Source organism: Volvox carteri (assembly GCF_000143455.1).
Source record: "Volvox carteri f. nagariensis unplaced genomic scaffold VOLCAscaffold_60, whole genome shotgun sequence".
Classification (NCBI taxonomy): domain Eukaryota; kingdom Viridiplantae; phylum Chlorophyta; class Chlorophyceae; order Chlamydomonadales; family Volvocaceae; genus Volvox; species Volvox carteri.
The window spans coordinates 482,133-497,535 of NW_003307603.1; the positions used below are offsets into that span (position 1 = coordinate 482,133).

Consider the following 15,403-nt stretch of genomic DNA (forward strand, 5'->3'; position numbering starts at 1 on the left):
GCCGGCGGGGAGGACCCAATGGCGCCCAACCCACCACCAGCCCCACCTGGAACGGTGGCTACGGTCTCTGTCGATGGCGCATTGTCATTAATAGTTGACATTTGAAGGAATTAAAGTCGGAACCGTAAGAACTCGAAAAGGTGTAGATCGGAACTTAAAATGGTAAGGCTTCAAGTACAGCCTGTCACGCTGACTATTGGACAAGGCTGTATGCTCTTCTGCGTGAAGGCAGAATGGCTTCACCAGGAGAGCAGCAAGAACGAAGTCACCACTGCGAACCAGTTGTACGACAGTACCACAGAACCAGCCTTAGAAGCTCCGGTCGCTTCGCTCCGTCGCGTCTAAGCCAACGAAAACAGTCGTAACATTGAGATTCCCCAACCCTCCCATTCCGGGTTGGTCAGGGCATCGGTTATCTCCTGCCGTAAAACTGCATGAGCAATGGATCCCACTTGCTTTTGAAGGCGGTTCCAGAAACGGAGGATCTGCTTCACCATGTAATATTGTAAGGGGAGTTCAGCCAGCTCCGCATACAACAGCCTGTGGGATGGCCGTGCCGTCCCCACTACCTGCCGCATGAATAAAATCTGCAGCTGGACTGCGCTATCCTTCAAACAGGCTTCGAACATGCCCTCCGCAAGGTTGGCTTTATCCCGCCGCCTTCCCACCCTGTCCACGACCTCTGCCAGCGCAAAAGGGCCCCACGCCTGGCAGTCATACAACAGAATTGCTCGGACTTGGGTTGCAAAGCACTGCATTCGCACGTCGGGGGCAAACAGCTTCATTTTGTCCAACTTTGCGCTTAAGGAAAACATAGCGGACCGACCTGTATCACATAACTGCCGACGACACGCACTAAACAAGAAGTGCTTGTGGCGCTGTGACCCCGCCTAAGGTACGCATGAACCCCACTGCTGCAGCTTAACCAATTTGTCCTTCACTGCTGCATCAAAATGGTTATACCCTAAGATCTACTCGCATCCTTGAGGGTTATCCCTTTTCCAAGACTGCCGGGGTGCAATCCGGGCCCCAAACCTGCGCTCCATAATTAAGGTTAGAGCGATCCTGTGGTGCATTTAAACACTTCAGAGCTACATCCGACCGCAGAGTTTAAACCCTTTTATGCAATTTAGTGCGAGGGGCATACATAACTCGCCTACCAGCCACAACCAGTTCATCCGTGCACGACATAGAAGGCGCGTCCGGCCCATAGTAAAGCCCCAAACAACGAGCACGGGTCTTACATGGCATCCGCATGGAGAAAAAACGTATGCGCATTGAGGGCATAAACCTGTTGCCGTATCTGCGAATTGGGCTCAATGAACAACAACAACAACTCACTTGATAATAACGGACATTGACGGTTAAGCCAAAAGCTTCTGACCACTCAAAGCAGTTAGTTAATTAGCACCAAAGTGATTTCGCGAGCAGACTGAGGTAGCCTGCATAAAGCTTCGGCAAGCGGCGGTGTCTATATCCCCAGTAGCCATATCGTCAGCAGGGCCACGTTTAGAGCGTCAAATAGTACCCAAAACCGAAGAGAACAGAACCGAAAAGCGTGTGCTCGTCGTTCAATCCTGCTTCACGCCCTCTGCTGTCGGAAAAAGGTCCACTATCACCAAGCGACGGCTGGGAGCACTGCATGTAGTTTCTAGCAGCTTATGAAACTTATTGCATATATTATCGCCTTTAATGTAAGAATTTATTGCAGTCCGTGCCGAAGTCCGTTTCCGGCTGACCTCGAAGCCTACTGAAGGTAAGCTCCGCATCTACCTCCTTTTGCTGCCGCTGCCTTGTCCAAACTGCGATCGAGTAGCAAAATATATATATTTGTTCCTGTTATATTAATTTACCAATTTTCAAGCCGGTGTTTCATCACCATGTTCCATGTCCGTCCCTGGCAGCTTGGGCTTCTGCACACTCAATGGGCTGCGCAGCCAGCTTTCCGGCGAGCGGGCCGTCGCATAAAATTGCCACGTCTTCGAAACAAAAGCGCCAAACGTTCTTTCTCTGCCGATGCTACGGTCCCGCAAGGACAATCGCGTCCTCGCGTTCACCCCGGAGCGCATCAGCCGGTGGCAGAAGCTTGACTGGCGGGGGCTCAGCAGCAGATGCAGCAGCTGATGTTGTTTCGTCGACGTCCGCGCCGCCTTCCCCGTCCCCCGACCCCTCTCGTGTCTGGCTGACTGACCTAGTGTATCGGATTGCCGAGTACCTACCCCACAACGAGATAGCCTGCACCCTCCGACTCGTTAACAAAGCCACGGCGATTCAGTTCCGCGGGCCTCAATACACCACAGTACGGCCACAAGAGCCCGTACCACACCATTTTTTCGTGCGTTGCTGGGGACAGAAGAGGGCAGTCGACATGGCAGCGGCCAGCGACAGCGCTGGGGCCGGCAATGCCGGTGCCGACGCCACCGATTTGCGGTGCAATGGCGATGTACGGCAGCTTACGTGGCTACAGCGCATGACTCTGCTCCTGCGTACGGCGTCCAGTGGCAGCATCCCCAACATGCAGGTCAGGTTTTCGGGGTCAATATGATATGGACGGATAAGCAGCAAGTGCACATGATGGATTGTAATGAGGGACGCGGTGCGGCGGTGAGGCGGTGCGGCGGCCTATTGGGCCTACAACAACAATGCATTGACCTTTCATCGGCCGACTGTAGCAGTTGCTGCTCCTCGTCCGCCTGACAAGTGGAAAAACCCCAAAACCCTAAAACCCTGGAAACCAACCACAGGTCCTGCTGTCCCAGAAGGCGCGCTTCCCTGCCCACTCCGCCACGCTCACCTTCGCAGCGGACGCGAGCCATTTGGAGATGTGCATGTGGCTGCGGCAGCAGGGGTTGCCCTGGCCGCACAACATTGCCTGCGCGGCCGCACAGCGAGGCGACTTGCGGCTGGTGCAGTGGGTGGTAGGCAGCGGCGGAAGCTGGGGACTGGGCACATTGTGCGGAGCGGCGGAAGCAGGGCACCTGGACCTGTACCGCTGGCTGCTAGAGGTGGGCGGATGAAATGGTGACCTGAGACATGAGGACGGAGATGGCGTGTGATGCAATATGTGGTGCATCATGTTTCATATGAAAGATGAGATACGCTGTACAGTGTGTATTTCCGATCCATACCAGCCGTCCGCATCCAATCTCTGATGAAATAGTGCCGTACCTTAATAACCATACCGTGCCGTACTCCTTTCCGTACTTCCTTGCCTGTGTACAGAAACTCCGCAAGCGGCGCGGGCCCAAGCCCAAGATCATCATGGGCGTTTTGGAGGCGGTTGCGGAGGGGTGCGACCTGGCCACCTTGCAGGTGGGTAAGGCGCGAGGAGAAGGGGTAGCTGGAGAAGTGAGGGGAAGGGGTAGCTGCCGCGAGCGGCGAATGGGTGCAACAAGAGGGGTTGGTGGGTAAGGCTTCATGGTTGAAGGGTGCACTGCAGTTGCGCAGCTGCGGTTGCGCAACTGCGGTGGGTATACAAGGAGCGATGTCGACAGGTAGCGGTAGCGAACTGCGAAATGGCCAGACCTGCCAAGATGTTGTTCAGGGTAATAAAGGCAGGAAGAGTAGCGGCTGGCGACTAAGCTCAAGTTATACGATTTCCCAAACTCGAGGAGGGGAAGCACCGCCATCTCCCCGTCCTGGGTGATGCAGTCGTGTTCAGAGGAGGTTCACCGCAGTCGCCCCGGAGTGCCCCGGAGTGCTAAACAACATCGATGGGAGGTAGAGAGAAGGCGACAGCACGGGGTGGACCGCCGTTGCAGCACGCCTGGCGTGGTATTCTGTGTGTGTGTATGTGTGTGTGTTACATGTTTGGGGTTGCGTGACCCCATACCTATAGAACTCTACCCATACGAGCCGAAGGCCCAAGGGCAAAATACCTAAACGCCTAAAAGCCACGGAGAAAAGGAAACACCGCACTATCAGCCCAGTCTAGCGCCCAACGGGGATAACTGATTTGCGGTGAACCCACATATGCTCCAACATCCTCACCAGACGTGCTGGCTCCCATTTCATGAACTCCAAAATGCTCTGTTGATAATCGAATCTTTCTTCTGCACGAATATCATTATAGGCTGGGCATTCCAATAACACGTGTTATCATCATCGACTTGGCAATTGGTGCCACAACAGCGGCAAAACCGCTGCGCCCTGGGGACATGGTACTTGTGCTCTATTTGCCTCAAATGCCCAACAACATAAACGAAACTGCATTAGCTTACGATGTGCTAAACGAGGAATGAAAACCGTAGCATGTGTTGGCCACATAACGGCTGCGGCTCCCGAAAAGGGCAGCCCCTCCATACTTCATCATCTGTACTCCCATCTGATGGGTATTCCTCTAGCAAGACAGTCAGATGCGCATGGTCCCAGCCGCTCATCAAACGCTGTCTTAGTGCCGTTATCATCGCTCCTTCGGGTAGAGGTCTACTCAACAACCAGTCAACACGCTCCTTTACCCCCACGACTTCTTGCGGTATTCCGCTCCAAATATTGCACTCCAAGAAGGAAAACAGCGATAGCATCGAGGTTCCCCAACCCTCTGGGTTGGTCAGAGCATCGGTCCCGTAAAACTGCATGAGCAATGGACCTTACTTGCTTTGGAAGGCGGTTCCAGAAACGGAGGATTTGTTTCGCCACGTAATACTGTAAGGGGAGCTCAGCCAGCTCCACATACAACAACCGGTGGGATGGCCGTGCCGCCCCCACTACCTGCCTCATGAACATAATCTGCAGCTGGACTGCGCTATCCTTTAAACAAGCTTTGAACATGCCCTCCGCAAGGTTGGCTTTATCCCGCCGCCTTCTCGCCCTGTCCACGGCCTCCCCACAGCCTCTGCCAGCCCATGCCCGGCAGCCATACAACAGAACTGCTCGGACTCGGGTTGAAGGACACCGCATTCGCACGTCAGGGCCAAACAGCTTCAACTTGTCCAGCTTTGCACTCAAGTAAAAACATAGCGGTCCGTCCTGTGTCACATAACTGCTGACGGCACCGCTAAAAGGCCGTCCTGGCCCGTATACCAAGCCCAGATAGCGAGCGCTATCTTTGGCAGGTATTACCTGGCCTGATAGCCGTAACTGTTGACACCTCTCGCTACGTTCCGACTGCTGGTGCCATCATATGCGAAAACAAACCTTGAGACATTTGGTCGTATCCCAAAGGCTTCGCAAAACAAGTCTACGAGATGTAGCAACTCAGACATTCGCTCTAGTGACGTCGCTAGCAGACCAACATCGTCTGCGTACAGCAGTATGGAGACGCGCATGCTGTCCACAAGGGGTGTGTCACGCTTACGTACTCCAGCTTCTACAAGGTCATGCGTATCAATCCGATCAGGTAGGAGTGTCCAAACAGCTCTGTAGATAGAGGACACCCTTGCTTCACTCCTTGCTTAGACTCACACTCTCCTCCCGCTTCCTCATTCACCTTTATCACCATGGGCACTATCCCAGAGCATCTGGCATGGAACCGCCAACCCCCCTCTCCTGCAACCAAAGTCACATATGCTTTCGGGACACCCTACCAAGAAGAGGCCTTCTCAAAGTTAATCTGTACTATTCAACAATGGCTGCCCCGCGCTCCGATGTCCTTGACCAGGTGTTGCGTGACAAAGAGGTGAGGAGCGGTACCGAAACCCCGCCCGAAACCCGCTTGGCATGGGTGCCGTAGGTCCAGTATTTCCCCGGCATGTACCAGATCGTGGAGAATCACTGCCACTGCCCCATAGCACCTTGCAAATGCTCCTCCCACTGCAATGCCCTGCCACCAACGGGTCACCCTTCTTCAAAATTGGCGATACCAACGTTTTGGTAAACTGGTGTGGAAAGTCACCAGTCACCATTATATATGTATCAGAGTTTTGGAAAATACTTCTAATCGCTCGATGACGGGATCGAACCGTCGACCTTACGGTTAACAGCCGTGCGCTCTACCGACTGAGCTAACCGAGCAGAATCCATATTTGGCTCACTTGTAGATCTAAATCCTATTATATACTTATCTTTGCCGCGGCAGAACCTGGTGGCCAACCTGCTCCCCGCGGGCGAGTGGCTATGGCAAGATGTAACCGCACATGCCGCCGCCAGCCCCACGCCCGACTGGCGCCGCAAGGTGATGTGGTTGGAGGCGCAGGGCCACAATCGCAGCAATAAGGCAGCGGAGCGGGTGGTGGAGAGGTGGGGCGGGGTGCTGGCCTGTGGGGTTTGGGGGTGAGGCCGGGGGAGGCTGGAGGGAGAGAAGTGGCGGGAGAAGGGGGCCAAGATCCATGGGCTGATTTAGAACAACCTTCACACGATCCATCATCAATTCGCATTTGAGAACATGCCACATCTGTTCCATGCAGCGCTCCGCCTAAGGATTTCTTGTCGTTCATGTCGTGTTCATTCATCTCACATTTGCGTGTCGTGCGCTCATCACCAATCCCCATAACGCGTAACCTGCAGGGTGATGGATGCTGCAGACGTACTGGAGCCGGGGGAAGGCGGCGGCGCGGCCGACGAAGCACACGCAGGTGGCGGCGCCGGTGGCGGCGGGTTCAACGATAGCAGCAACAACGGCATCCCCGGTGGCGGCGGAGTAGTCGCCATCGGTGACCGCCGACCTGCCGGGGAGGGCGATGACGACGGCGACGGCTCGGAGGACGGCAGTAGCAGTAGCAGCAACAACACCTGCCTGGGTCGGCTAATGTGGCTGCGGCGGCGAAGATATCCCATGACAGTTAAGGCTGTTCAGGCGGCGGCACGCGTCGGTAACCTGACTGCGTTACGGTACCTGCTCGGCCCCGGCGGCGGTGTACGACTGGACGTGCATGTACGGGAGGGCGAGCTCGTGGACCTGGCGTGTGCGGCGGCGCTGGGCGGCAGCTTGGTTGCCCTTGAGGTAGGTAGGGTGTGTGGGCGGGGGAGATCTGCAGGCTTCGGTGTATTGATTGACGGGTTAAAGCTGCCGGTAGTTGAACCTCGTTTCTTTTCCGGCGAGCGCTCAGCTGGAGCCGCACATTGCTCACTGTCCCAAGAGCGTTTCCCGCCCGGCCTGCATCGCATCGTTCCGCTTGCCTCACTCGGCACACGTACACACATACACAGATACGTACACCGTCCTTCAGCTGGCTTTATTCCGTCCATTATCGTTACATCGTCACTTTTCCCGTACGACGGAATGTCGTCTCCTTCCTAGCGCTAAACCTAGCTGCCCAGAACCGCTTTTACATTTACAGAAAAGTCCGCAAGAGAGAGAGAGAGAGAGAGAGAGAGAGAGAAAGAGAGAGAGAGAGAGAGAGAAAGAGAGAGAGCGCTGAAACGACCGTTTCGGCAGTTCAGAGCCTTCCGTTTGGCGAGCTTTTGTTTTCCTATGTAAATACGCCTGTATGCATCTGGACCTCGTAATTGATGTATGTACGTGTGTATGTATGTGGGGGCACGGGACGTTCTACAGCTGCTGCAGTCCCACGGCGTCCCCGTCACGAAAACCCGGGTGCTGAAGATGGCTGTGCTGGGGGTTAAGCTGCCGGTCATTAAGTGGCTGGTGGACAAAATCAAAGCGTTGGGGGCCCCAGCCGCCGCAGCCGCCGCCGCTCACGACGGCGGCCCAGCGGCAGCGGCCGCCGCGGCGGCTGCAGGCCCGGCGCCGGACCTTCCAACCCAGACCGGCGACGTCCCTGTCACCACCGCGGACGCAGTACGACAGCAGCGGCCGCAGCTATGTCCGGCACTGGCGGCAGCGTTCGTCAGCGGTGGCGTGGTGTTTCCGGAGCTGGCCAAGGAACTTGCCGTACTGGCCGTCATGGGCTGCTGCCCGCTGAACCTGCCGCGGCTACCGCCACTGGCGGGAAATCCGCTGCAACAGCCGCAGAGACCGCGGCAGTTGCCGCCAGCAGTTAATGACCCATGGGTCCCCCGGCTGGAGCTGCTGACGTGGCTGTACGAGCAGGGACTCTTGGAGCTGCACGCGGGGGTTTTCAAGCTAGCGGCGCAATACGGCGATTTGCGGGTGATGACGTGGCTGTACGAGCGATCATGCCCATGGGACGCCCGCACCTTTGCGGCGGCTGCGTACGCGGGCGGGGAGGTACAGCTGGAATGGCTGGCACGACACGGATGTCCCATGGGGGTGAGCCACGTCTGTCCGGTGTTGTGCCGTACATTGCCGTACCATTTACTGCGTCGTGCCAGAGGCCATCCATGTTGGTGCTCCGATGCATTGAATGGTGATAGATGGTGGCTCGTCCACTACTTGTTTGTGTGCCGTACCGTGCCGCCGTAACGTGTTGTGCCGCACCGCACCGTATTTTGTGTTCGGCACGTCCCCCTCCGCTTAACTCCTCTTTCCGTACCCCGTACCGCATCCCGCTCCTCTCCCTTGTCCGCTCTCCATGCAAACTTCCAGGAGGATGGTGAGCCGTACATCCGGGCAGCGGCCATGACCGACCTCGCCACCTTGCGCCACCTGCGCCGCCTGGGGTGCCCCTGGAGTCCTTGCGGCCGTACATTCACACAGGCTGCTCTGGCCAGCGGCCCCGGCAACGCGCACATGTGTGTCGCGTCGCTTCAAGTGCTACTGGCGGTGGGTTGCCCCGTAGACTGGGCGGCTCTGCGGGCGGCGGTTCAGGACAAGGCCGGCGTCAGCAAGCAGCGGCGGCGGGTGCTTCAGGAGCTGCTGGCGCAGGAGCAGCGGCGGCGGTGGCGAGGGGGCTTGTGGCCGTGGCGGCAGCGGCGGCAGGGGGGGGAGGGGGGACAGAATGGAGGAAGTGGAGCAGATGAGGGTGGCAATGTGGATGGGGGTGCGGATGGCGCCGCTGAATGGGGAGGAAGAGGAGGCTGTGGGGAGGACGTTGTGGTGGGGGCGGCTGTGATGGCGGGGCTGCGAGCCGCTGCTGCGCAATTTTAGCTAATAGAGACGTATGCGGTTATGTGGCGTCTGCGCGCGCGCGTGCGTGTGTGTGTATGTGTATATATATGTGCGTGCGTGCGTGCGTGCGTGTGTGTGTGTGTGCGTGCGTGCGTGTGTGTGTGTGTGCGTGTGTGTGTGTGTGTGTGTGTGTGTGTGTGTGTGAACGTTACAAGTATCTGATCGGGCCTGACACTGGCCAGGGACTGCTGCCCAGCTCCAACGGAGAGGCCGCCTAACTCTCTCCCGCGGACAGGAGAGGGGCCTCTGTCCCCTCCTTAGCAGCCGAGAGCCGCAGGTCCACTGGTTCCGCTCTCCTTCCCCGGGGTTGGGAGGCGTCGCACGCGCGCACGCTCCCACGAGTCAAGGCGAGCGAGTCACGCAAGTTTGCGCACTAAGTTTGCGCACTGAGCCTGAAACACGAAACAAGATTCCTCTCCCTCCCCGGCCTAATCTGTTTCTTGGGATGAGGGTTCACTAAGAGGAAACCCGGAAACCCTGTACATACCCTAAACCCCTCCCTATTAAAGCACGAGGCCGTAGTATAAAGCTCGGTCTCTCACCCAATTCTCCCTTGCAGGGAAGCGGGCTGGGTTCAAGATACTCGCGCTAACCACCTATCGAGTGCACACGACGGGGGCCAGACACGGACTAGGCTAGCATCCATCAGTTCACCGACGGGGCTAGGGATGCCTCGAGGCAGCACCAAACCACACCACTCGAGGCACAACTCACACAGCGTCACCCAGTCTGCTCTACAGCCACCCCTGCGCCTGCGACTTCTCCCAAGCCTTACAGCAACGACCCCTCAAAAAAAACCCCACTTTCCCTGCCTGGTGCAATCTGTGGCGAGGCGAGTCCTCTCCCTCGAAGAGCCCTCTACCCAGACCCAACAAAGAAGAACCCTGCGGGGCTATCCCCTCCCCGCCCAGCGGGATACCTCATCTACCGGGGTCCTCCCAGCACCCCTTCTATTCCCCCTCCCCTTCCTCTTCCAGCCCAACTGGCTGTACGCAACACAGCCGCCCGTCCACCACCGATAAAATCCGATGGTCGGGGCCCACGCTGTCCCAGCCGCGCTGGGGCACGCCTAGCTCTACAAAGCCCTGAACCCGCTGTGTTGTGTGTGCGTGTGTTTGTGTGTGTGTGTATGCAAAACCCGAAGTTACCGACCAGTAAGGTGTGGGTCATATCTAACCGGTCGGTTATCGACCCTTAGATGCCATAGGGAGAGATGTATGCAGGGAAATGGGGGGAGGGATGGGTGTATGGCGGGGTGTATGGCGGGCGGAATGTTGGGAGGGAGGGCCGTAATTCGCGACTTAGTCCAGAAGTGTCGAGTCGACCCAAGGAAGAAGCTGCATGGACCCAGCTGTGAGGATCCCGGGAGGCTCGCTGCCCTGTTGAAGCCGGTGGGTTGAAGAGTGCATTTTGAGCGGTTAGATACGATGGGTCAGGCCGGTCAAGCCGATCTAGTCGCTGCTTAGAGGATTCTTAGCTGCACATCAACGGCTGTGATGTGACTGGTGATGGTCACAGTCTACATTCAGATGTCAGAATCTGGAGGGCCAGGGAGGAGGAGCTTGCCGCTGAAGTGGTCAGTGCCCCTTTCACCCTGTACAAGGTTAGGCAGGCAGCGAAGAACCTCCCAAACGGGAAGAGGTCTTGAGATGTGTTCTTCTGGCAATTCTGGGCAATTACCGCAGCACAACGTAAGAGTAACACACACACACACACACACACACGCACACACACACACTGTGGCAATTTAGGTTTGGCCTTCATCGTGAAATCGGATGGTGGGTACGTCAAAATCCAATGAGGGCGTATGGGAGGTTTGAACGGGTAATGAAAAGAGAGACTCATAATTCTAAATTTCGTCGTCGCCACTGAAATCATGCCCGATATCCCACCAGCATGGCGTCGACGCCACCTACCCACTAAACCCCAGGGGTTAAAATTACAGGACTGCACGAATTATTCTCCGCTGCTCCTGCGTCCGGTAATGGCACCGCTCAGTAGAGCTTACAGCCCCTTCCCCCCACCCACACCCAAGATGGCGACATCCGTATGCATGTGCGTTACGCAACAACACTCCTTCTTCTCCTCCTCCCCTCCCGCCTCGCAACCATGCGAGTATTGCTACTCGCAGAGCCCTAGCACGGGAGCTGCTTGTTTTCTCTCTAAATATCTTCATCACGGTCGGTCATAATCAAAGGTCGTATCAGTCTCGTCGGAGCCTTCCCACGCCTCGACAATGCCTCCCTCAGCCTTGGACTGGGGTAAGACCTAAGCCCCGTACGCTATATGGATGTTTCCCACGAGGCGGGTCCCCTTCCGCTGCCCTTCTTTGTCTGGATGGGCCAGCAGATTGACCTCAGGTATCAGGCTTCCTAGCGACCTAGCAGTCGAAGCCCCCTTTCACAGCCTAAGATAGTTAAGTAACTAGCTATACATGACTGATGTCAGGGCGGACTGGTGGTTGTACTGCTCCAGGGAGCGCACCCCGAACTCAATAGCGCCTACAAGCACCTCTGCTACGCGCCGCTGCACGCCCCCCGCCTCGCGCGTGCATACGACGCTGCTGTCGTACTCGGCCAACGACGTGGCCGCGCCTACAGCCGCAGCCGCGCCACCTCCGTTGCCAGGGTGGTAGTGGATGTGGCTCCCCTGCTGCTGATAAGGGTACGGCTGCTGACGGAGGTTTCGGAGCGCTCCGACATCGACTACAGCATCCGCTACCAGCGCCAGCGGAATTACTGGCGGCAGCAAGTAGTCTGGGGAGAGCGGCCCCGCCGGAGGCGATGCCGCCGCCGCCGCTGCCGGTGTCGTCAGCCCCGCCTCCGTCCGCAGCGCGGCGCATTCTTCTGCCAAGCGCGTCAGATCGCTGAGTGCGGCCCAGCGGCGTGGCGCGTCCTCCTCCCTGGAGCTCCACAACAGGGCAGCACAGCTCCGAAGCCGCGCCTCACAGCGACCCACGTGACCCGCCATACGGTCGATCACCGCCAGCTGCGACCTCACTCGCTCCAGCTGGGCCGCCAGGCGGCGGCTGCGGCCTTCCGCCGCCTCAACAGTGGCAGCATGTGCGGCCGCCGCCGCAGCAGCAGACGCAGCTGCTGCAGCACCACCGTTATCGGCTTCAGAGCCCTCTTCTGATGCAATGCTAGGAGCGTACGGCGAGGGAGAAGGCGACGCCGCCGCTGCTCCGGCGCCAGTGGTCGTGGCGACGGTGCCGTACCAGCCGCTGCCGCCGCTGCCGAGCCATGAGGTCCAGAGGCTCCTGGCGGAGGACTGGTGACCGCCCCCGGCGACCGCGGAGGGTGCTGAGTTGGCCGGATGGAGGTTCAGAGATACACCTGTTGTGTTTTCGTGGTATTTTGGTTGGGGGAGTGTAGGGTTTGGAGCATCTATTCGCGCCTCAGAGTACTGTTATGTACACATGTACACATACATGTATACAGACATACTACGACCCTAATCTAACTTGTGGCTCAAAGGCTCTTGGGCCTCTGGCTTTTAAGGGCTCTGGTTGAGGTGTAATAAACGAATACTCATAAATCGTGCACGGTATCAGCTTGCGTTAGCCTTCAACTCCTCACCCGGGCTGTGACTGAGATCTCGACTGTTGCGCTCCGAAACCATAGAGCCCTGTCGTTGAGCTACCGCCGCCGGCCCTGAGGGAGCCGGTAGCCCGGGGTAACCCGTACCATCCCCCGCCGCCGCCACGGACTGTGCCAGCTGCGCCGCCTTCAGAAGCGCCTCCACTTTTTCCTGGGTGGCCTGGGCCAGCTTGATCTTGAAGTCGTGTGCCATAGTGCGGAGAACCTGAAGGGTTCCCGGGGCCGAGCGGGGCATGAAAAACGTGGCGTGGTGTGGCGCGTAGGGTAGGGTTAGGGAAAACCCACGCGGACCCTCAGCGGTCAGGACATTGGGATTCTGAGGAGGGAACAAAAAGAGAGAAAGAGAAAGGGGGGGCTGAAAAGTGTGGAGGTTGAGGCTACCAAGGCGTCTTCTCTCCTACCCAGCCCACAGACCTCGTGTGCCTCGTTCAGCGTCGCCTTCTTGATTGCAAGGTAACGAGAAGTTCCCGCTATGGATGCCGCTCTCCGACCCCATCTGCATTCCGAGACCATTTCCGGCCCGTCCCCCCCACTGACACAGCGTGGACCAGACGACTCCACGCACAAAACCGACCTGCAGTTGCTCGTGCTCGTCCTCGTGTACGGCACGTTCCCGCGTTAGATCCTCCCGGGCCTGAGCCAGCGCTGCCTCTAGCTCCTGAATCCGGGCTTGGGCATCCATGACGGACCCGTGGGTCGTTATCGGCGCCGCCGCCTCCGCCGCCGCCGGGCCCCCTGGCGGCAAAGCCTCAACCGCTTCTGGCGCGGGTGGCTCCGCTTCCGGTAACGATAGCGCCGGCTGCTGCTGCTCCTCCGCAGCTGCCTCCGCGGCAGAGACAGTGATGGCCGTTGCGCTGGAGACGCTGAGGATCCGGCGGCCGGCAAGCGGCGCAGGCGATCGCGGCGCCGCCGCAGCAGCGGCGGTGGCTCTCATAGCCCTGGATGCTGGCGGCGTAGGTGAACACGCCGGTGGGGAGGTGGGTGAGGAAGCCGAGGCAGAGGAGGGGGATTGCGGCAGGGTGCATAGCGTGGGGCCCGTTGGCCGCGCCCCAGGCGAACGACCGCCCGCCGCGGCGGCAGCGGTGTTGGTGGTGGACATTGACGAGCCGGGGTCGGCCTCGGCACCAGTGGCAGCTCCGCCGGCAGAAGCGGCCCGGCTTGGCCCCGTGGGGCTTACGGGGACGGCCTGGGGGGACTGTGAGAACAAAGCGGCAGGGCGGATGGGGAAAGACGAACCACACACGATTGAAGCTGCTGCCAGGGCAAGAGAGTAACAAACGTAGAACTGACCGAAAGGCGTCCGGATGGGGAACATACCGGTGAGACAAACCCCGTCCTGCTCGGAAACAAGGAGGGTAAGGAAGTGGATTTAAAGGGACCAAATAGAACCCAGTCCAACTTATACATCCCGGTAAGATTTTCAGGTAAGCCTCCTTCGAGTTCGATCCACTGAAAGTTTTAATCTTCAATCCCAGTCGACTTTTCTCCTAGGAAGGAAATGCGAACCCCGGTTGTTGGGAGAGAGTTACAGTGAGTGACCGTGTCAGTGGTGCAAGACAGCATATGCGGCCGGATGGGTGTGTGGTAAGGGCGGAGGGACAACGGCGACAGGGGCGGGGAAAGGGAGGGAGCGCGGTTGGAGAACTGGCTGGTTAGCTGTGGCTGACTCGATTGACATGACATTGCATAAGCATGACGAAAGTGGTGACGGGAAGAAAGAGCAAGCATCACGGCACGAGTTTACGGGACACTTTTCGCGTTGCGATTATATACGGCATCCCGCCGTACCTGGCTCCCGCTCGACCGCGGGCGCCTAGTTGCCGCAAGCTCCGCCTGCAGCCGGTCAACCCCGGGGGGGGGGGAAAAAGAAACTCCGCGTCAGACCGGCCTTGCATGCCTTACGTGCGCCGGGACAGGGACGGGCTATTATGACCACACAAACCCATAGGCACAAATACAGTCGCCCACATCTCCGGTTACCGCTGGACTACCGAGCTCGATCCTGTAAAGTTATTCGGTGTAGCATCGTCGGTATTTCCCTCGTGACGGTTCAGACCATTAAAACATACGTACATACAGACCTGCGGCCAGTCTTTCCAACACACACCTGCAGCTCCCGCACTTGGCATGTGAGCTGGTCTTCAATCTTATGCGCCTGCTTGAGTAGCTTGTGCGTGTGGGACGCCTCGCTCTGGACCTCCACCAATTGGGTCTGTGTGCAGTGCGGCACGGACCAAACGTGTAACATGGGACGGCACGGCAGTGCGGCAACGACACAGCGACGGGAGCAGCAATGCTTTAACTGGTGGCAATGCGACGATGGTGTTTTCCCGGTTAAACCACTTGCACGCAGAGAAATATAAATGGTGATGCGGCTGGGTGAGCAGCTCACACCCTTGCCCGCAGCCAGGCGCACTTCAAGCAATCTAGACACCGGCAGCAGTCTGCTGATCTTTTCCGCAGCCACCGAAGAGTCAGTGGTGTCCTTTTCCCCAAAACTTCGCTAGCCACAGGGCTGCGTGAAGCCGACACTATGCGTTCCTAGTATCGTCATCGCATGGCTCAGTTTCCGTACACGAAGGGAAGAGGAGCGGACGTGTAGGATGGAGGCGGGTAGGCTCCGAATTGAGTGAGGGGAGAATGGGAATGCCACGACATGCATGCGCGGATTGGAAGACGGGCAAAGGAAAAATGTAAATGGGAAAAGGACGTAAAAGCCTTGTGATAACGTTATGGGTCATGCGGCAAACTGCTCGAGTGGGCACACAATCCGAATGAAGGGGGCTTTACTCGCCTTGAGCTTTTGGGTACCGTCCTCTAGGTGTTGGACAGCGTCGCGCAATTGCCGAAGCTCCGCCTCCAGCTCCGCGCTAGCTGCTTGCTGTTTATAAGCAAC

General features: G+C 57.9%; 2 protein-coding genes across 2 annotated transcripts in view; one reads left to right on the top strand and one right to left on the bottom strand.

Moving 5' to 3' along the window:
* Positions 1-101, bottom strand: part of VOLCADRAFT_97387 (uncharacterized protein) — a gene marked incomplete at both ends in the record, with an annotated part of 5,028 nt that extends 4,927 nt beyond the window's left edge. The window contains one exon of the mRNA XM_002956386.1: positions 47-101. Within this exon, the coding sequence (XP_002956432.1) occupies positions 47-101 (55 nt within the window). The remainder of the gene's footprint in view (positions 1-46) is intronic.
* Positions 102-2,368: 2,267 nt separating this feature from the next.
* On the top strand, positions 2,369-8,887 carry VOLCADRAFT_97388 (uncharacterized protein; the record flags this gene model as incomplete). Its single annotated transcript, XM_002956327.1, has 7 exons — positions 2,369-2,521; positions 2,745-3,005; positions 3,223-3,312; positions 6,113-6,177; positions 6,706-6,880; positions 7,436-8,110; positions 8,387-8,887. 7 exons carry the CDS (start codon positions 2,369-2,371, stop codon positions 8,885-8,887), a joined length of 1,920 nt encoding a protein of 639 aa, XP_002956373.1.
* Between the last annotated feature and the right edge of the window lie 6,516 nt (positions 8,888-15,403).